Source organism: Cherax quadricarinatus, chromosome 1, assembly GCF_038502225.1.
Source record: "Cherax quadricarinatus isolate ZL_2023a chromosome 1, ASM3850222v1, whole genome shotgun sequence".
NCBI classification, from domain to species: domain Eukaryota; kingdom Metazoa; phylum Arthropoda; class Malacostraca; order Decapoda; family Parastacidae; genus Cherax; species Cherax quadricarinatus.
Window position 1 is genome coordinate 17,196,820 of NC_091292.1, and position 22,126 is coordinate 17,218,945.

Genomic DNA, 22,126 nt, shown 5'->3' on the forward strand with positions numbered 1-22,126 from the left:
CAGTATCAGTAAGGGGCCCAGGGGTAGCAGGTTCATGGATTAGGGCTTCCATGGTTAGGTTACTTTTTTGTTAAAAAAAAAAAAAAAAAAAAAAGGGGGGGGGGGGGCAGGGAGGAATAGTTCCTAGGAGGAATGAAAGACCGGAAATCACCCTCCGCGCCCAAGAGGACCTCAACACAGCAAGTAGTGCAGATGCGGCATGGAACCCGTACCATACCCTACCCTTCATGCCAGTAAACCAGGAAAACAGCCTCACATCTGCTGAGCTACCTTGGTGGACAAAAGAGAGGGTGGCCGGATATCCCACAAAGCATACCTCCTTTGGCCACCACCCCCAGAATCCAAAAGGCGGCCTCAGAAATACACCCATCGCCTGAAAGACACCCAAAGCCAACCCCCGGAAGACTGGAGAGGGAACGGGATATGCCCAGGAGATCCAGATTCCACAGCAAACTACACCACTGCCAAGAACCTGGGATTGACCCCAGTACCCTTCCCCCTACCTAGGAACTAGTAGGCCTGTGGAAAGAATCCCAAAGGCCAAAAAGAGGAAGGGAATAAGGGAGGGATGGGGGGGGGGGGAGGAGGAAAGGAAAAAGGGAGGTTGGGATAGAGAAGGGGGGATTGGGGGTAATTAGGTTCGGTCTGAGGAAGGAGACCAACAGGTTAATTCCTCAGACCAAGAGCCTCTTCACCACGCCAAGGAGCCCCCCTTGAAGAGGAATGACCTAGCAGTGCTGTCTGGGAACACTGCTGCAAAATCAACACCATCAGAGGAGTTAGACCAGTGTAAGCTGCAACAGCACGAGAAAGACCAGAAGTAGAGGAAAAAAATAAAGCAGTTGTAGATATTTCAGCTTTCATGGCAGTGTGGAAGAACAGACTCAAACTGTCCCAACCTCCCACCAGGGTGAAGAGTATAACAGGCATAAAGGAAGTTTAATCAAAGTCAGTATAATTATCATAATCATTAATTGCTAAACCCACAAGGGTTATACACCACTGCAAGGTAGGGCATGCTGAACGCTTAATATGTTCAATCAGAGACTAGTCAGGGTGGAGAGTTTAACAGAAGTAGAGTTCTTAAGGGCAGTGTGAAAGTGCAATAAATTGTAAAATAAAAAAGAAGGGCTAAACCCACCAGGATCATACAGCACTGCTGTCAAGTTAAATAAGGATAAAGAGGACATAAAAGCTATAATATACTTTCACCTTAAGAGCATAATTTCTTTTCATGTAGAGATAAAAATTTTACTAGATAAAATGTCAAGTATTTTAAAACTTGTATTTTCTCTTTACAGACCTACAGGCTTCCCTTACCTACTGACTGCATCTATGCTTGGTGAGGCATGTACACATTCCATCTCCAGTCTAGTGGTGTTGCCTTTCATACAAGAAATGTGGACATTTGTAACTTATAGCCTGTGCTTACCTCTAAGTACAAAACTAATTTGCAACATAAATCAAATTTTATTAGTAAAATGACATCTTTATCTACATGAAGATATTCAATTAAAAAGTGAAATGTGTAGTCAAAATTGAAACGTGCAAATGCAGAACAATGTTTTGCTCTTGTAACTTTTTTTTTGTTTAAAGTCAATAAAACAAATAAAAATAAACAAACGGGTAATTACACACGTTCATGCCCCCCACAGCCATATTAACTGTACACCTTAACTTTCACATGGTATATATCTATCATGTATCAGAAATAAATGTGCCTGCATAATGATAAATTACTAGTAATTAGGAACTTTAGTAATACAAAATGTTATAAGGTACTGTTTATATTTTGATATTGAAAAATCACAAACCATACCTTTACAATGTATATTGAGGATTAACACAATAAAACTGCATTTTGCTGGCAAGAAATTTCATATACTTTTGTTTAGTATTGTAGTAGCTAATATGCATGTATATATAACATCCTTCATCAAAACCAAGCACTAAATCAATATTATAATAAAAAATGAAGCACTAAACCACAAGGGCCAGATAAGGGTCATAAAGTGCTAATATACATGTATAGTCAATACCATCCATTATAATTTGTATGTCTTAGACCTGAGGATATTCCACAGAATAAAGAACATTTATTATTATTATAATCAAAAAGAAGCGCTAAGCCACAAGGACTATACAGCGCTGCAGGGCAGGAAGGAAGCGAGGGCATCAGGTGGCAAAAGGGAGATGGATGAGTAATAGGTTACAGATAACAGCGGGGTAGTGGATGGTGAAAGGGTAAAGGGCAGCAAGAGACTGAACTAGAAAGGGCTGAGGGGAGTGCGAAAAGTATCATCAGAGTTTGTGGAGTAAATCAGTCGTTGTCAATAAGTCAATGAGAGAGTCAGGATTAAAGGAGGGTCCATCGGCAAGAAGGGAAGGTAAAGAGAGAGTAGTAGAACGAAGACGATGTTGGAGGCAAATTCTGCGTGCACGTTGATAGACAGGGCAGTCTAACAGAATGTGGCTAATCGATACTGGAACTTGACACTGCTCACAGAGAGGAACAGGGTGCCTCTCCATGAGATACCCATGAGTAAGACGAGTGTGACCAATGCGAAGGCGGGAGAGAGTGGTCTCCCAACCTCAGCACTGATGACAAGAAGACGGCCAGTAACCAATGCTCGGTTTAATAGAATGAAGTTTGTTACCGAGCAGAGTTGACCAACGTTGTTGCCAACAGGTGCGAAGGTGGGTAGCTATTGCAGCAAAATAGTCCAGAAATGTAACACCTCGATAGGAAATTGGTAGGTCATGTACTGCTGACCGCGCAGCAGTGTCTGCCTGTTCATTGCCCTGTACGTCGACATGACCAGGGACCCAACAAAAAACAATATCTTTATGTTTGGTAGAGATACGGCGTAGCCAAAGTTGGATACGGAGAACTAGGGGATGAGATGTATCAAATTTTCGTATAGCCTATAGAGCACTAAGGGAGTCTGAGACCACTACAAATGATGACACAGGCATAGATGCGATATGAATAAGTGCTGTAAGAATGGCATACAGTTCAGCAGTAAAAATGCTAGCTGAAGATAGTAAATGTCCCCGCACGACTCTGCGAATCCGACGCCGTCTGAAGACTTACAGCCATCTGTGTACACAGCGGTGGCATGAGAATGGGAGTCGAAGTGATCAAGAAAAAGAGCGGGAAGCCACCGTAGGCAGTTGAGCTTTCGAGCAAGGGAGTGAGAAAGAACAGACACGAACAGCTGGAACTTCCCAGGGGGGTAGGGAAAAGTGAGATGCTACATGAACATATAAAGGTGGAAACTGAAGGGAAGACAAGAGTGACAGAGCAAACAGGGGCGGCGAACGAATAAAGAATGTCTACTGATATCGGTGACCATTCTATAAATGGAAGGATTGTGTAGATCGTGAGAGCGTACATAGTAGCGAAGGCAATGGGCATCACGGCGATCAGACAAGGATGGAACATTCTCTTCTGTATAGAGGCTCTCAACAGGGGAAGAGCGAAAAGCACCAAGGCACAAACGTTATCCTTGGTGATGGATAGAGTTAACGCTAGAGAGAGTAGCAGGAGAGGCCGCGGAATAAATCTGGTCACCATAATCGAGTTTCGATAAAACGAGGGCTGAATGTGGGCAAAGCAGAGTTCGACGATCAGCTCACCAGGGAAGATGAGCAAGGGCTTTAAGAAGGTTTAGCCGGCTGTGACAAGTTGCCTTCAGAGAGGTAATGTGAGGTTTCCAGGATAACCGACGGTCAAAGAGAAGGCCTAGAAACCTGACTGTATCACGTTCGGGGATACGGGAGCCATAGAGATACAAAGGATGATCGGAGATAACAGAGTGTCTAGTGAAAGTAATTTGGCGAGTTTTGGTACTTGAAAATTTGAACCCATGCGTGGTGGCCCAAGTGGAAACACTGTCGGCTGCATGCTGGAGAGAAACTGCAATAAGATGACAGTCAGCGCCTGCACAAGCAATAGCGAAGTCATCAACAGAGTGATGACCAAATATTGGGTGGAAGAACAGAGGCCAAATCATTTATAGCAAGGAGAAACAGTGTTGTGCTTAGAACACATCCCTGAGGAACACCTTCAGCTTGGACGAAGTCCGGGGAAAGAACATTATTGATTCGAACACGGAAATGTCTGTCAGTTAAAAAGTTCTTAAGGAAGGATGGTAGATTGCCTCAGAGGCCTAAGGAATGGGCTTGGGCTAAAATATTATACCTCCAAGTTGTGTCATATGCCTTCTCAAGGTCAAAAAATATGGCAATAACTGAGTGATTATTCGCAAAGGCATTACGAACATACGTATCCAAGCGTAGTAAGGGGTCTATGGTAGAACGACCCTTACGAAAGCCATATTGACTAGCGGAGAGACTGTTGTGTGTCTCCAAATACCACATTAAACGTCGATTTACGAGACATTCCATCACTTTGCAAACTGCACTAGTAAGAGCGATGGGGCGATAGTGGGAGGCATCATGTCCTGTAGTACCCGGTTTCCGGAAAGGGAGAACAATGGCAGATTTCCACAGCTGGGGAAGAACTCCTTGTGCCCAAATAAGATTGAAGAGGTGTAAGAGGACTACAAGGGCTGACCGATGTAAATGTTGTAACATACGAATAAGAATGTCGTCAGGCCCAGCTGCTGATGATCGGCAAGCTGAGAGCGTTGCCTCCAGTTCTTGAAGTGTAAAAGGCACATTATACTGTTCTTCTCTGAGAGAAGAAAAGTCCAGGGTACTAACTCTCTGGCAGACTTTGAGGAAAGAAACGAGGGGCATAGATGGAGCCCTCGGGAAATACGGACCAGATGTGTGCCAAGTTCAATGGCAACGTCGAGAGGGTTTGCTACATCAACACCAGCGACCCGGAGAAGAGGAGCCGGGTCAGGAGAGTATTTACCACTCAATTTCCTCACTTTTTTCCAGACTGAACTCATAGAAGAAGCAGAGGTGATGGTGGAAACATAGTCTTGCCAACAAGTGCGTTTAGCTTCACGGATGACACGCGAGCGATCGCACGCTTCTGCTTAAAATCAAGAAGTCTCTCAGCGGTTCTATTGTACCGGTACCTGCCCCATGCAGCATGTTTCAAACGTACTGCACGAGCACAAGCAGGAGACCACCAAGGCACGCACTTCTGAGAATGCCTGCCTGAGGTTTGGGGTATAGAATGAGAAGCTGCGGTATAAACTGACGTCGAGAAGATGTGTAGGAGCTCATCAATGGAGGATGAAGAAGGAACCTCACTAAAAGCAGTGAGGTGCGAGTAAAGATCCCAATTTGCTCGATCAAATTGCCAGCGAGGGCTACGGAAAGGTGGTGAATAGGAAGGAGAAGTAAGAATGATCGGAAAATGATCGCTGTCATGTAAGTCTGGTAGAACAGACCAGGTGAAGTCTAGTGCAGTGGAGGAAGAGCAGACTGATAGATCGATGCAAGAGAGAGTATGAGTACGAGGATCAAAATGGGTGGGAGTACCCATATTTAAAACATGGAAGGGGTGAGAGGCGAGAAAAGCCTCCAACTGGATGCCACGTGAGTCACAATGAGACCCCCCCCCAGAGGAAATGGTGGGCATTAAAATCACCAAGTAACAGAAGTGGTGGTGGTAAGGATGAAACAAGAAAGGCAAAGTCTGGGATAGAAAATGCTCGAGAAGGAGAGAGACAAAGAACATATTGTAAACCACTTGTTCAAGTGGATATGGGCTGCAGTGTAATGCAGCGAGGTATGGACAATTAGTTGACAGTACGGAATATCATTGCGTAGAAGAAGGGCACTTTCAATAAAGGTCCCATCTGAGAAAGGATCCGAAGAATACAATAAATTATAGCCTGAGATAGGTTGGAAAACAGCCGAGTGTAATTTTGGTTCTTGTAAGCAAGCACCAACAGGGGAAAACCTGGAAAGCAACATCTGAAGCTCACCCCGATTACCCCTGAGGCTGCGGATATTCCACCGTAAATAGGCCATGATTGGCGATGAAGAAAATATCAGGAATCTGTAGGTAAAGGCACCTACGGACTAGAGGGGTTAGAAAAGTCAACCTGTGGTGGTATTGGAAGACGCTCAAGAAGCGAAGGAACGGAGCGTTGCAAAGAATGGGGTTGTGAAGATGGAGGAGAGGGAAGAGAAGGAACAGGAAGTGAATCAGTGTCCATTGAAGGTTTAGTCTCTGCAATATATTCTGAAATGGCTTCAAGTGTTTCTGAATGTATGGGAGACCATATTGGAGATAGGAGGAGGAGGGTGAGTAAAGATTGGGACAGTAATGGACTGTACCAAAGTAGAGGGGGAGGGAAGAGTGTAAGGGACTGGAGATGAAGTGTGGGGGGGGACAGAAGAGGCAGAAACCTGGGAGGTGGCAGAAGAGGGAGAAATTTGGGAGGGTACGGGGGTGGAAGGCATAGTACGAGGAGGAGGGTGAATCTCCACACTTGTAATAGAGCCAGAGGGAGGGGAAGAACTAGGTACAGAGACTGGAAAGGTAAAGTGTGGAGGTGGAAGAAGGGAAGGAAGGGGCAAAGAAGATTTGAGCAATGTGGATTTTTTGGACTTCTGAGTAGAGGGGCGATTGGTATTAGGTGTCATACGAGGTCTTGTCGATACTGGGGCTTGTGAGGAAGGACGCGAAGATGTGAGAACAGACTGAGTTGTAGTCGGGACGTCAGAGCCAAGGACAGCAAAAGGATTAGATGCCGTAGTGGCTATGGGAGGGGTAACAACAGAGGAGGCTGCAGAAGACGGGACCCCAGAAGTGGGGGGATGTTTGGAAACACGAGAATAAGAAACACGGGGTAGTCTCCCTTGGAGGCGGAGATGAGTAACTGCCATAGCATAAGGGAGACCTTCTGCCTCTTTGAGGCAACGGATTTCACGTTCATTTAAGTAGACCTGGCAACGGCGGGAGTACGAAGGGTGAGCTTCATTACAATTAAGGCAAGATGGAGGTTGACTGCAAGATGTATTAGAATGGTCGTCGGCACCACAGACTGGGCATTCGGCTATAGATCTGCAATATTTCGCTGGGTGACCAAAACGCCAGCAATTTCTACACAGTTGCGGTGTAGGTATCACCTTTTGAACTTGTAACCGATGTCCCGTGACATACAGAGGACGGGAGTTCTCGGCTGTCAAAAGTTAAACGAGCCACATTGCAATGGTAACGTCTCCACCCACGGGCAGGAAGGACCTAAGTGTCTACTTTGAGGATTGGGAGATCCTGGAGTTCCAGCTGTTCAAGAATGTCATTGCCACATGACTGGAAATTCTGTTGGACTATGGTATGGGGCAGAATGACAGTACCACTACAAGAATTGAGAGAAAGATGTTTTTCAATAGTGATAGGAGTAGTATCGATATTCGAAAGGAGAGAAAGATCATGAGCTTGGGTAGCATTCTGGACAGTGACGATGCGCATATCGCTCTTGAGAGCATGAAATGAAATATCTCTACAAACATGACGTATGAGCGCTTTGCCAATACTATGGTCAGAAAGGTAAGCAGAAGAAAAAGTCTGTCTTAAAGTAAAGAATTTAGTCCATTGTGTGGTCCGAAACTGAGCGTGGAGAGGGAGTGCATGACGTGTCTGTCTTTTCCGAGTAGTATGGGAAGGTAACGAAGGAGCATCATCAGGAGATTGATGTTGGCGTCTAGGAGTAGGACCGGAGTTGGTCCGGCGTGAAATGGGCTGGCGATTCGAAAATTGCCGTACCGTGGAGGGAGAGGCCGGAAGCATAGTCAAAAAAGAGCGAAGGTCAGACAAATCGAAGGAGTCAGTTGAAGCCCCAGTACCGGAAGCGGGTGAAGAACCAGCACCAGCAAGAGGTACAGGGGCATCAGGAGTGTCCAAAGAGTGGTCTAAAAACAAGGCAGGGTCAGAATGGGGTGCGGTATCAAGAAGGGGCCCGGGGGTAGTGGGTTCAACGATTGGGTTCTCCATGGTTAGGTTACTAGTTTGCTTTTTGTTTTTAGGGAAAACCAAGAAAGAAAAGAAAATAAAAATAAAAAAAAAAATAAAAAAAGGGGAGCGGGGAGGAATAGTTCCCAGGAGGAATAAAAAGGCCGGAAATCTCCCTCCTCGCCCAAGAGGACCTCAGCACCGCTAGTAGCGCAGATGCAGCATGGAACCCATGCCGTGCCATACCCTACCCTACATGCCAGTAAACCAGCAATCCGGGACAGCAACCTCACATCTGCCGAGCTACCTTGGTGGACAAAAGAGAGGGCGGCCGGATATCCGCCACAAAGCATACCTCCTTTGGCCACCACCCCCGGAATCCGAAAGGTGGCTTCCAGAGATACACTCATCGCCAGAAAGACACCCAAAGCTACTCCGGGATATCGGAGAGGGATTGGGACATCCACAGGCGATCCAGATTCCACGGCAAACTACGCCACCACCAAGAATCTCAACGGAATGGGATGGACCCCGGAATCCTTTCCCCTACCTAGGAACTAGCGCGCCTGTGGGAGAAATCCCAAAGGCCAAAAAGAGGAAGGGCAAAAGGGAGGGGTGGGGAGGAGGAGGAAAGGAAAAAGGGAAGGATGGGAAAGGGAGGGGGGGGGGGTAATTAGGTTCGGTCTGAGGAAGGAGACCGACAGGTCTGATTCCTCAGACCAAGAGCCTCTTCACCACAACAAGGAGCCTTTCTACCAAATAATTATCTCATATTTGTTACAATAAGACAAAATTCAGCCAGCGAGTGTTTCATTAATGTCAATCGGTAATTCCATTATCATCAAAGGTTTCAGCAAGGCTTTAGATTTATATCACGACTTTAAGAGTGCAAGTCAAATGATTACAGTATAAACTGAACAATATATTTTGAAATTTGAGTAACCCACACAATACAATATTCTTCATATTATTACCTGGAAAAGTATGTTAAAGTTTGTGTTAAAGCTATTTAAATTATGTCTTAGGCCAATGTACATGGGCAAAGTCCTGTGAATACTTAAAAATGTCACGGCAGAAATTTGCCCCTTCCTGCATCGAGTGCAGGGTTATTTTTTGGTCACTTGTAATGAGAGTGGGTGAGAAGTTAACAAATTTTGTTGAAAATAAGAAAAATTTTTGGAGTTATGCACTGCATGTGGCAGGATTTTTATTATACTGCACACACTGACCATGCAGATCCGTTCTTTCACATGTAGGTCTACCAGCTTTCTCTCGCTAGATTTGAAACCGCTAGAATTTTGGCGTAATATGGCACAAACACCGGCTTGCAAGCCTAATATGACATTGAAATTGAAAAGGTTAAGATGTTCTGCAAAGTCCATCAATCAGAAGGCTAAATCCACTGCATATGTATTTTCTCCGGTAGAACATGGGTGCCTCAATCCAACATGTTTTCCTTTAAACAAACATCCCCCCCCCCTCCACACATTAGTTCGTAACACCAGAGGTATCTATTACTAAAGGTATAAACTTACTTAAAAACTTTCTTGCTCATTCAGCATGTATCCATCATCTGAAATACAAAACAGTGGCTGCTTAGAATTTAATTCAATTTACAAATACACAATCATGCACACTATTGATCAGTATCAATAATTAATCAGGAATCATGGGACTAACAGATTGTATTTCATAGCATCATTGTAACTAATTTTTTTTTCAAGGTTTTAATTAATATTTAAAAATTTCCTGCTGTGAGTAAATGCAGTCAAGTACACTTTTGAAAGAAAATATATCGGATGTTTTTTTTTTACAGAACTTTGTAAGTAGCTCTAATATCTATAACAGATTTGCCTCCACCACTTCCTTATCCAATATGAAGATTTTGTTACTTTGTTAACTAAATTAACTAATAATGTACACCGACAATATTCAAAATTAAATGCAAATTTTTGAAAACTCTCAATTGCATTTACACCAGATTTCATAATACAGAAGAGTTTCATAAGAGATGATTGTATTCTATTTAAAACTCAATAAAGTAAATACAGCATTCATGTTGAGAATAGACTTACTTTTAGTGCAGATGGTTACCGTTGCTCTTCCTCTTCTTTCTCGTCCTGCAAAATACATAGTGTAAACTTATGCCATTGCCAAATAATTGCTTTTCAAATTCATGTCAATCAGAAAAAATTCAGCCGGTGAGCGTTTCATTATTTTCAATCGGTAATTCCATTATCAAACTAAAGGCTTTCATCTGGGGAGTGAAAATCGAATGACTACAGTATAAATTAAACAATATATCTTGAAATTTGAGTAACCTACACAATATACAGTGGACCCCCGGTTAACGAACTTTTTTCACTCCAGCAGTATGTTCAGGTGCCAGTACTGACCGAATTTTTTCCCATAAGGAATATTGTGAGGTAGATTAGTCCATTTCAGACCCCCAAACATACACGTACAAATGCACTTACATAAATACACTTACATAATTGGTCGCATTTGGAGGTGATCGTTATGCGGGGGTCCACTGTATTCATCTTCAAATTCCAAAGAGTTAAACATGTACAGCAGTTGGGTATCTTTAATACTGAAGCATTTCACCTATGCGGTAGGTTTTGTTAGTCAAATACACGTTGATGGACCGATTAAATCTTTACTTCGCCATTACCGCTGCCTATTATACATTCTCTTCTGTATCTGACTGACAAAGCCTACCGTGTAGACGAAAAATTTCAGCATTAAGGGCATCCAACTATTGTACTTGTTTCTTGTTTGTCTGTATTTTTACCATTTTCAACACCTTCAAATTATTCCCTGCAAAAGCAAATTAGTGTTAAAGCTATAATAATAAAACACACACACACACACACACACACAGTGGACCCCTGGTTTACGATCACCTCCCAACGCAACCAATTATGTAAGTGTATTTACGTAAGTGCGTTGGTATGTGTATGTTAGGGGTCTGAAATGGACTAATCTAATTCCAATATTCCTTATGGGAACAAATTCGTTCAGTATTATTATAATCAAAAAGAAGAGCTAAGCCACAAGAGCTATACAGCGCTGCAGGGCAGGAAGGAAGCGAGGGCATCAGGTGGCAAAAGGGAGATGGATGAGTAATAGGTTACGGATATCAACGGGGCAGTGGATGGTGAAAGGGTAAAGGGCAGCAAGAGACTGAACTAGAAAGGGCTGAGGGGAGTGCGAAAGGTATCATCATCAGAGCTTGTGGAGTAAATCAGTCGTCGTCAAGAAGTCAATGAGAGAGTCGAGGTTAAAGGAGGATCCATCAGCAAGAAGGGAAGATAGAGAGAGAGTAGTAGAAGGAAGACGACTTTGGAGGTAAATTCTGCGAGCTCGTTGATAGAGAGGGCAGTCTAACAGAATGTGGCTAATCGATACTGGAACTTCACACTGCTCACAGAGAGGAACAGGGTGCCTCTCCATGAGATACCCATGAGTAAGACGAGTGTGGCCAATGCGAAGGCAGGAGAGAGTGGTCTCCCAACCTCGGCACTGATGACAAGAAGACGGCCAGTAACCTATGCTCGGTTTAATAGAATGAAGTTTGCTACCGAGCAGAGTTGACCAACGTTGTTGCCAACGGGTGTGAAAGTGGGTAGCTATTGTAGTAAAATAGTCCAGAAATGGAACACCTCTATAGGAAATTGGTAGGTCATGTACTGGTGACTGCGCAGCAGTGTCTGCCTGTTCATTGCCCTGTATGTCGACATGACCAGGGACCCAACAAAAATCAATATCTTTATGCTTGGTAGAGATACGGCGTAGCCAAAGTTGGATACGGAGAACAAGGGGGCGAGATGCATCAAATTTTTGTATAGCCTGTAGAGCACTAAGGGAGTCTGAGACTACCACAAATGATGACACAGGCATAGATGCGATACGAATAAGTGCTGCAAGAATGGCATACAATTCCGCAGTAAAAATGTTACCCGAAGATAGTAAATGCCCTCGCACGACACTGTCCGGAAACACTGCTGGGAACCAGACATCGTCTGAAGACTTAGAGCCATCTGTGTACACAGCGATGGCATGAGAATGAGAGTGGAAGTGATCAAGAAAGAGAGAGCGGGAAGCCATTGTAGGCAGTTGGGCTTTCGAGCAAGGGAGTGAGAAAGAACAGACCCGAAAAGCTGGAACTTCACATGGGGGTAGGGAAAAGTGAGATGCTACATGAACATATAAAGGTGGTAACTGAAGGGAAGACGAGCGAATGTAGGCGAAGAGAAAAGGGACGGAGCAAACAGGAGCGGCGAACAAATAAAGAATGTCTACTAATATCGGTGACCATTCTATAAATGGAAGGATTGTGGAGATTGTGAGAGCGTACATAGTAGCGAAGGCAATGGGCATCACCGCGATCAGGCAAGGATGGAACATTCGCTTCTGCATAGAGGCTCTCAACAGGGGAAGAGCGAAAAGCACCAAGGCATAAACGTAATCCTTGGTGATGGATGGGGTTAAGGCTAGAGAGAGTAGCAGGAGAGGCCGCTGAATAAATCTGGTCACCATAATTGAGTTTCGATAAAACGAGGGCTGAATATAGGCAAAGCAGAGTTCGGCGATCAGCTCCCCAGGAAAGACGAGCAAGGATTTTAAGAAGGTTTAGCCAGCTGTGACAAGTTGCCTTCAGAGAGGTAATGTGAGGTTTCCAGGATAACCTAAGGTCAAAGAGAAGGCCTAGAAACCTGACTATCACGTTTGGGGATACGGGAGCCATAGAGATACAAAGGATGATAGGAGATGTCAGAGCGTCTAGTGAAAGTAATTTGGTGAGTTTTGGTACTGGAAGATTTAAACCCATGCGTAGTGGCCCAAGTGGAAACACAGTCAACCGCATGCTGGAGAGAAACTGCAATGAGATGACAGTCAGCGCCTGCACAAGCAATAGCGAAGTCATCAACAGAGTGATGACCAAAGATTGGGTGGAAGAACAGAGGCCAAATCATTTATAGCAAGGAGAAAAAGTGTTGTGCTCAGAACACATCCCTGAGGGACACCTTCAGCTTGGACCAAGTCCGGGGAAAGCACATTATTGACTCGAACATGGAAGTGTCTGTCAGTTAAAAAGTTCTTAAGGAAGGATGGTAGATTGCCTCGGAGGCCTAAGGAGTGGGCTTGGGCCAAAATATTATACCTCCAAGTTGTGTCATATGCCTTCTCAAGGTCAAAAAATATGGCAATAACCGAGTGATTATTTGCAAAGGCATTACGAACATACGTATCCAAGCGTAATAAGGGGTCTATGGTAGAACGGCCCTTACGAAAGCCATATTGACCAGCGGAGAGACTGTTATGAGTCTCTAAATACCACATTAAACGGCGATTTACCAGACATTCCATCACTTTGCAAACTGCACTCGTAAGAGCGATGGGACGATAGTGGGAGGCATCATGTCCTGTAGTACCCGGCTTGCGGAAAGAGAACAATGGCAGATTTCCACAGCTGGGTAAAAACTCCTTGTGCCCAAATAAGATTGAAGAGGTGTAAGAGGACTACAAGGGCTGACTGATGTAAATGTTGTAACATACGAATATGAATGTCGTCAGGCCCAGCTGCCGATGATCGGCAAGCTGAGTGTGTTGCCTCCAGTTCCTGAAGTGTAAAAGGCACATTATACTGTTCTTCTCTGAGAGGAAAAAAGTGCAAGGGTACTAACTCTCTGGCAGACTTTGAGGAAAGAAACGAGGGGCATAGATGGAGCCCCCGGAAATACGGACCAGATGAGTGCCAATTTCAATGGCAACGTCAAGAGGGTTTGCTACATCAATACCGGCGACCCGTAGAACAGGAGCCGGGTCAGGAGAGTATTTACCACTCAATTTCCTCACTTTTTTCCAGACTGCACTCATAGAGGAAGCAGAGGTGATGGTGGAAACAGTCACCAGCAAGTGTGTTTACCATCACTGATGACACAGCGAGCGATCGAACGCTTCTGCTTAAAATCAAGAAGTCTCTTATTGGTTTTATTGTACCGGTACCTGCCCCATGCAGCGCGTTTCAAACGTACTGCACGAGCACAAGCAGGAGACCACCATGGCACGCACTTCTGAGAATGATTGCCTGAGGTTTGGGGTATAGAATGAGAAGCTGTGGTATAAACTGACGTCGAGAAGAGGTGTAGGAGCTCATCAATGGAGGATGAAGGAACCTCACTTAAAGCAGTGAGTTGCGAGTAAAGGTCCCAATTTGCCCGATCAAATTGCCAGCGAGGGCTACAGAAAGGTGGTGAATATGAAGGAGAAGTAAGAATGATTGGAAAATGATCGCTGTCATTTAAGTCCGGTAGAAGAGACTCGGTGAAGTCTAGTGCAGTGGAGGAAGAGCAGACTGATAGATCGATGCAAGAGAGAGTATGAGTACGAGAATCAAAATGGGTGGGAGTACCCGTATTTAAAACACGGAGGGGGTGAGAGGGGAGAAGAGCCTCCAACTGGATGCCATACGAGTCACAATGAGACCCCCCAGAGGAAATGGTGGGCGTTAAAATCACCAAGTAACAGAAGTGGTGGTGGTAAGGATGAAACAAGAAAAGCAAAGTCTGGGATAGAAAATGCTCGAGAAGGAGAGAGATATAAAGAACATATTGTAAACCACTTATTCAAGTGGATACGGGCTGCAGTGTAATGCAGCGAGGTATCGACAAATAGTTGACAGTACGGAATATGATTGCGTAGAAGGGCACTTTCATTAACCCTTCGAGGGTTTCGGCCGTACTAGTACGGCTTACGATCCAGGGTTTTTGACGTACTAGTATGCCTAAATTCTAGTGCCCTCAAATCTAGTGGGAGAAATCTGGTATGCCTATATATGAAAGAATGGGTCTATGTGGTCAGTGTGCACAGTAAAAAAAAAATCCTGCAGCACACAGTGCATAATGAGAAAAAAAACTGACGGTGTTTTTGGAATAAAACAGCGGCTTTGCACTGTATTTTCGTATGGTATTTATTGTTATATTCTAGTTTCCTTGGTCTCATTTTATAGAATGGAAGACATATTACAGAAACTGAGATGATTTTGACTGGTTTTATAATGAAAAAGTCCCTTGAAATTGAGCTCAAAGTAGCAGAAATGTTCGATTTTTACCAAAGTTCAAAAGTAAACAAATCATGCCAAGCGTCCAATACATGTCAACTGGTGAGTCTAATATTCTTTTGCAAGTGTGCCAATATTATTTATACCATTTTTTACACTAATGCAGTAGTCTGCGTAACAGTAAATCTTCTATTTTTTGTGAGAATAAAAATTCAAAGTGGAAAGCAAAAGAATGTAAGAGGGGGATTGAGACGTGACTAATGAACAAAGGAAATGACATTTTAGTGCCAGGAATGTCTTTCTTGTTTATTCTGGACCCTATTCGGAAATTGGCATCTTTTGAAATTTGTGTGAAATTGGAAAAATTGCTAAATCCTGACCACTGTACTGGATAGTTGAAATTGGTAAATGGGTGGTTTCTTGCACTCATTCGATAGAAAAAATGGAGTTATAGCAAAATATTCATGTTTTTTGTCAACTAGTGCAGTGGAATTGGCCGAAAATGGGACTCAAAGTGGGCAAAATAGCCGATGCGTAAACATCGCCAAGACCGCTAACTTCGCGAGAGCATAATTCCCTAAGTTTTACATCAAATTTCATAATTTTGGTGTCATGATCGGGAAAAGATTCTCTATCTTTTCATAACAAATTTTTTTTTAACCCTTTGACTGTCGCGGCCGTATATGTACGTCTTACGAGGTACTGTGTTTGACGTATATATACTCATCAATTCTAGCGGCTTCAAATCAAGCAGGAGAAAGCTGGTAGGCCCTCATGTGAGAGAATGGGTCTGTGTGGTCAGTGTGCACCATATAAAAAAAATCCTGGAGCACGTAGTGCATAATGAGAACAAAAAAACTCAGACCATTTTTTTTTAAATTAAAATGCCGAATTTGTGGTCTATTTTCGTATAGTATTTATGGTTGTCGTCTCGTTTTCTTGGTCTCATTTGATAGAATGGAAAACATATTATAGAAATAGAGGTGATTTTGATTGATTTTACTATAAAAAGAACCTAGAAATGGAGCTCAAACTACGGGAAGTGTTTGATTTTTGCCAATGTTCAACAGCAAACAAATGATGCCATTGTCCAATAAATGTCCAACTAGCCATTCTAATATGCAGTCATGAATGGGTTGATGTTATTTATACAATTATTACAGTATTGCAGTAGTCTGCATAATAGTAAGTCTTCTATTTTTTGTTTGAATAAAAATTCAAAATAGAAAGGAAGAGTAACATCAGAGGGGCCTGGAGACATGACTGATGAGCAAAGAAAATGTTATTTTAGAGCCAGGAATGTCTGCATTGTTCATTCTGGACCTTATTTTGAAATTGTCATATTTTTTAGTTTTCGTGAAATTGGCCAAATTGCAAATTTCTGACCACATTATTAGGTAGTTGAAATCGGTAAATGGGCAGTTTCTTGTACTCAATCGATAGAAAAAATCGAGTTCTAAAGAAATAGCTATGAGTTTGGGCGACTGGAACAATGGAATTAGCCGAAAATAGGGCTCAAAGTGGGCGAAATCACCGATTTGTAAACAGCAACGAGGTCGCTAACTTCGCGAGAGCATAATTCCGTCGGTTTTCCATCAAATTTGTTTTTTTTGGTGTCATTACAATCGGGAAGAGATTCTCTATCATTTCATAAGAAAAAATAATTTTTTTTTTAAATTTTGCAACACCAGGAGACACCTGAGGATTGGGGTTTGCGACAGTCAAAGGGTTAAATTTGGCAGACCCTGAGAACGAGTCTCGGAGAGGGCCTGTCGACCCTCAAAGGGTTAAAGGTCCCATCTGAGAAAGGATCCGAAGAATACAATAAATTATAGCCTGAGATAGGTTAGAAAACAGCTGAGTGTAATTTTGGTTCTTGTAAGCAAGCACCAACAGGGAAAAACCTGGAAAGCAACGTCTGAAGCTCACCCCGATTACCCCCCGAGGCCGCGGATATTCGACTGTAAATAGGCAATGATTGGTGATGAAGAAAATACCAGGAATCCGTAGGGAAAGGCACCTACGGACTAGAGGGGTTAGAAAAGTCAACCTGTTGTGGCATTGGAAGACATTCAAGCAGCGAAGGAACGGAGTGTTGCGAAGAATGGAGTTGTGAAGATGGAGGAGAGGGAAGAGAAGGAACAGGAGGTGAATCAGTGTCCATTGAAGGTTTAGTCTCAGCAATATATTCTGAAACAGCTTCAAGTGTTTCTGAATTCAAAGATGTATGGGAGACTATATTCGAGGTAGGAGGAGGAGGAGGGTGAGGAAAGGTTGGGACAGTAATGGACTGTATCAAAAGAGGGGGACGAGTGTACGGGACTGGAGATGAAGAGGGGGGGGGGCACAAAAGAGGCAGAAACCTAGGGGGTGGCACAAGAGGGAGAAACTTGGGAGGGGACGGGGGTGGAAGGCATAGTACGAGGAGGAGGGTCAATCTCCACACTTGTAATAGAGCCAGAGAGAGGGGAAGAACTAGGCACAGAGATTGGTAAGGTAAAGTGTGGAGGTGGAAGAAGGGAAGGAAGGGTCAAAGATGATTTGAGCAATGTGGATTTTTTGGACTTCTGAGAAGTAGAGGGGTGATTGGTATAAGGTGTCGTACGAGGTCTTGTCGATACTGGGGCTTGTGAGGAAGGACGCGAAGATGTGAGAACAGACTGAGTTGTAGTCGGGACGTCAGAGCCACGGACAGCAAAAGGATTAGATGCCGGAGTGGCTATGGGAGGGGTAACAACAGAGGAGGCTGCAGAAGATGGGATCCCAGAAGTGAGGGGATCTTTTGAAACACGAGAATAAGAAACACGGGGTAGTCTCCCTTGGAGGCGGAGATGAGCAACTGCCATAGCATTAGGGAGACCTGCCTCTGAGGCAACGGATTTCACGTTCATTTAAGTAGACCTGGCAACGGCGGGAGTACGAAGGGTGAGCTTCATTACAATTAAGGCAAGATGGAGGTTGACTGCAAGATGTATTAGAATGGTCGTCGGCACCACAGACTGGGTATTCGGCTATAGATCTGCAATGTTTCACTGGGTGACCTAAACGCCAGCAATTTCTACACAGTTGCGATGTAGTATCACCTTTCGAACTTGTAACCGATGTCCAGCGACATATACAGAGGACGGGAGTTCTCGGCTGTCAAAAGTTAAACGAGAGACATTGCAAGGGTAACGTCTCCGCCCACGGGCAGGAAGGACATAAGTGTCTACTTTGAGGATTGGGAGATCCTGGAGTTCCAGCTGTTCAAGAATGTCATTGCCACATGACTGGAAATTCTGTTGGACTATGGTATGGGGCAGAATGACAGTACCACTACAAGAATTGAGAGAAAGATGTTTTTCAATAGTGATAGGAGTAGTATCAATATTCGAAAGGAGAGAAAGATCATGAGCTTGGGTAGCATTCTGTACAGTGACGATGCACATACCGCTCGAGAGCATGAAATGAAATATCTCCACCAACATGACGCAGGAGCGCTTTGCCAATATTATGGTCAGAAAGATAGGCAGAAGAAGAAGTCGGTCTTAAAGTAAAGAATTTAGTCCATTGTGTGGTCCAAAATTGAGCGTGGAGAGGGAGTGCATGACGTGTCGTTTTCCGAGAAGAATGAGAAGGTAATGAAGGAGCATCATCAGGAGATTGACGTTGGCGTTTAGGAGTAGGACCGGAGTTGGTCCGGCGTGAAATGGGCCGGCGATTCGAAAATTGCTGTACCGTAGAGGGAGAGGCCGGAAGCATAGTCAAAGGAGAGCGGAGGTCAGACAAATCGAAGCAGTCAGTCGAAGCACCGGTACCTGAAGCGGGTGAGGAAACAGCACCAGCAAGAGGTACAGGGGCATCAGGAGTGTCCAAAGAGTGGTCTAAAAACAAGGCAGGGTCAGAATAAGTTGCGGTATCAAGAAGCCCGGGGATAGTGGGTTCATGGATTGGGTTCTCCATGGTTAGGTTACTCCTTTGCTTTTTGTTTTTAACCCTTTGAGGGTTTCGGACGTACTAATACGGCTTACGACCCAGGGTTTTTGACGTACTAGTACGCCTAAATTCTAGCGCCCTCAAATCTAGTGGGAGAAAGCTGGTAGGCCTTCATATGAAAGAATGGGTCTATGTTGTCAGTGTGCACAGTCTAAAAAAAATCCTGCAGCACGCAGTGCATAATGAGAAAAAAAAAAACTTTGACCATTTTTTTGGAATAAAACAGCGACTTTGCACTGTATTTTCGAATGGTATTTATTGTTGTATTCTAGTTTTCTTGGTCTCATTTTATAGAATGGAAGACATATTACAGAAATTGAGATGATTTTGACTGGTTTTACAATGAAAGGTACCTTGAAATTGAGCTGAAAGTAGCAGAAATGTTCGATTTTTACCAAATTTCAAAAGTAAACAAATCGTGCCAAGCGTGCAATACACGTCAACTGGCGAGTCTAATATTCTTTCATAAGTGCACCAATAATATTTATACCATTTTTTACACTAATGCAGTAGTCTGCATAACAGTCAATTTTATATTTTTTTGTGAGAATAAAAATTCAAAGTGGAAAGCAAAAGAATATAAGAGGGGCCTTGAGATGTGACTAATGACCAGAGGAAATGTCATTTTAGTGCCAGGAATGTCTTTCTTGTTTATTCTGGACCCTATTCGGAAATTGGCATTCATGAAATTTTTTTGGTTGATTCTGACCACTGTACTGGATAGTGAATTTCATAAATTGGCTTGCAATTCAATAGAAAAAATGGACTAGCGAAATATTCATGTGTCGACTAGTACAAAATTGCCGAAAATGGGACTCAAAGTGGGCAAAATCGCCGATGCGTAAACATCGCTGAGACCGCTAATTTTGCGAGAGCATAATTCCGTAAGTTTTCCATCAATTTTCAAACTTTTGGTGTCCTTATGATTGGGAAAAGATTCTCTATCTTTTCATTAGAGAAAATAATTTTTTTTTTTTTAAATTTGGCCGACCCTGAGAACGAGTTTCGGAGATGGCCTGTCGACCCTCAAAGGGTTAAGAAAAAAAAAGAAAGAAAACAAAAATAAAAAAAAAAGAGGATAAAAAAAGGGGAGCGGGGAGGAATAGTTCCCAGGAGGAATGAAAGGGCCGGAAATCTCCCTCCGCGCCCAAGAGGACCTCAGCACCGCTAGTAGCGCAGATGCAGCATGGAACCCATGCCATACCCTACCCTTCATCCCAGTAAACCAGCAATCCAGGATAGCAACCTCACATCTGCCAAGCTACCTCAGTGGACAAAAGAGAGGGCGGCCGGATATCCGCCACAAAGCAAACATCCTTCGGCCATCACCCCCGGAATCCGAAAGGTGGCTTCCAGAGATACACCCGTTGCCCGAAAGACACCCAAAGCTACTCCGGGATATCGGAGAGGGATCGGGACATCCCCAGGCGATCCAGATTCTATGGCAAACTACGCCACCGCCAAGAACCTCAACGGAATGGGATGGACCCCGGTATCCTTTCCCCTACCTAGGAACTAGTGCGCCTGTGGGAGAAATCCCAAAGGCCAAAAAGAGGAAGGGCAAAAGGGAGGGGTGAGGAGGAGGAAAGGAAAAAAGGAGGATGGGATAGGGAGTGGGGGATCGGGGGGGTAATTAGGTTCGGTCTGAGGAAGGAGACCAACAGGTCTGATTCCTCAGACCAAGAGCCTCTTTACCACAACAAGGAGCCTCCCTTGAAGAGGTGTATTAGTGTAGACAGTTACTGTTGCTCTTCCTCATAAAACCTTGTTCTGCAAAATACACAGTATAAATACTATATGCCTTTCTCCCAAATAATTATCTCATATTTATTACAATCAGATAAAATTCAACTAGTGAGTGTTTCATTAATGTTAATCAATAATTCCATTATCATCAAAGGTTTCAACAAGGCTATAGATTTATATGACGACTTTAAGAGTGCAAGTCAAATGATTACAGTATAAACTGAACAATATATTTTGAAATTTGAGTAACCTACACAATACAATGTTCTTCATATTATTACCAGCAAAAGTATATTAAAGTTTGTGTTAAAGCTATTTAAATTATGTCTTAGGCCAATGTACATGGGCAAAGTCCTGTGAATACTTAAAAATGTCACGGCAGAAATTTGCCCCTTCCTGCATCGAGTGCAGGGTTATTTTTTGGTCACTTGTAATGAGATAGTGGGTGAGATGTTATCAACAAATTTTGTTGAAAATAAGAAAAAGTTTTGGAGTGAGATTAACAAGTTAAAGAAGCCTAGAGAAATGGATTTGTCAGTTAAAAATAGGAGAGGACAGTTATTAAATGGAGAGTTAGAGGTATTGGGAAGATGGAAGGAATATTATGAGGAATTGTTAAATGTTGTTGAAGATAGGGAAGCTGTGATTTCGTGTATAGGGCAAGGAGGAATAACATCTTGTAAGAGTGAGGAAGAGCCAGTTGTGAGTGTGGGGGCAGTTCGTGAGGCAGTAGGTAAAATGAAAGGGGGTAAGGCAGCCGGGATTGATGGGATAAAGATAGAAATGTTAAAAGCAGGTGGGGATATAGTTTTGGAGTGGTTGGTGCAATTATTTAATAAATGTATGGAAGAGGGTAAGGTACCTAGGGATTGGCAGAGAGCATGCATAGTTCCTTTGCATAAAGGCAAAGAAGACAAAAGAGAGTGCAAAAATTATACTGGGACAAGTCTGTTGAGTATACCTGTATGGTAGAGTTATTATTGAAAGAATTAAGAGTAAGACGGAGAATAGGATAGCAGATGAACAAGGAGGCTTTAGGAAAGGTAGGGGGTGTGTGGACCAGGTGTTTACAGTGAAACGTATAAGTGAACAGTATTTAGATAAGGCTAAAGAGGTTTTGGTGGCATTTATGGATTTGGAAAAGGCATATGACAGGGTGGATAGGGGGGCAATGTGGCAGATGTTGCAGGTGTATGGTGTATGAGGAAGGTTACTGAAAGCAGTGAAGAGTTTTTACGAGGATAGTGAGGCTCAAGTTAGAGTATGTAGGAAAGAGGGAGATTATTCCCCAGTAAAAGTAGGCCTTAGACAAGGATGTGTGATGTCACACTGGTTGTTTAATATATTTATAGATGGGGTTGTAAGAGAAGTAAATGCGAGGGTCTTGGCAAGAGGCGTGGAGTTAAAAGATAAAGAATCACACAAAGTGGGAGTTGTCACAGTTGGTCTTTACT

At 43.5% G+C, this 22,126-nt stretch overlaps 1 protein-coding gene and 1 long non-coding RNA gene across 17 annotated transcripts in view; one reads left to right on the forward strand and one right to left on the reverse strand.

The window, feature by feature from the left end:
- The window catches only part of LOC128684950 (murinoglobulin-1), a 206,200-nt gene extending 204,325 nt beyond the window's left edge, over positions 1-1,875 (forward strand). For all 3 annotated transcript variants that reach the window (XM_070099615.1, XM_070099712.1, XM_070099663.1), the window contains one exon: positions 1,302-1,875. In XM_070099615.1, the coding sequence (XP_069955716.1) occupies positions 1,302-1,346 (45 nt within the window). In that variant the 3' untranslated portion in view covers positions 1,347-1,875. The remainder of the gene's footprint in view (positions 1-1,301) is intronic.
- LOC128686901 (uncharacterized) overlaps positions 1,772-22,126 on the reverse strand; it is a 141,085-nt gene continuing 120,730 nt past the window's right edge. For 13 of the 14 annotated variants that reach the window (XR_011393954.1, XR_011393949.1, XR_011393963.1 and 10 more), the window contains 2 exons: positions 9,961-10,005; positions 1,772-9,458 (listed from right to left, as the gene is read on the reverse strand). This is a non-coding gene — a long non-coding RNA (uncharacterized lncRNA). The remainder of the gene's footprint in view (positions 9,459-9,960; positions 10,006-22,126) is intronic. The other variant, XR_011393985.1, reaches the window with a different exon arrangement.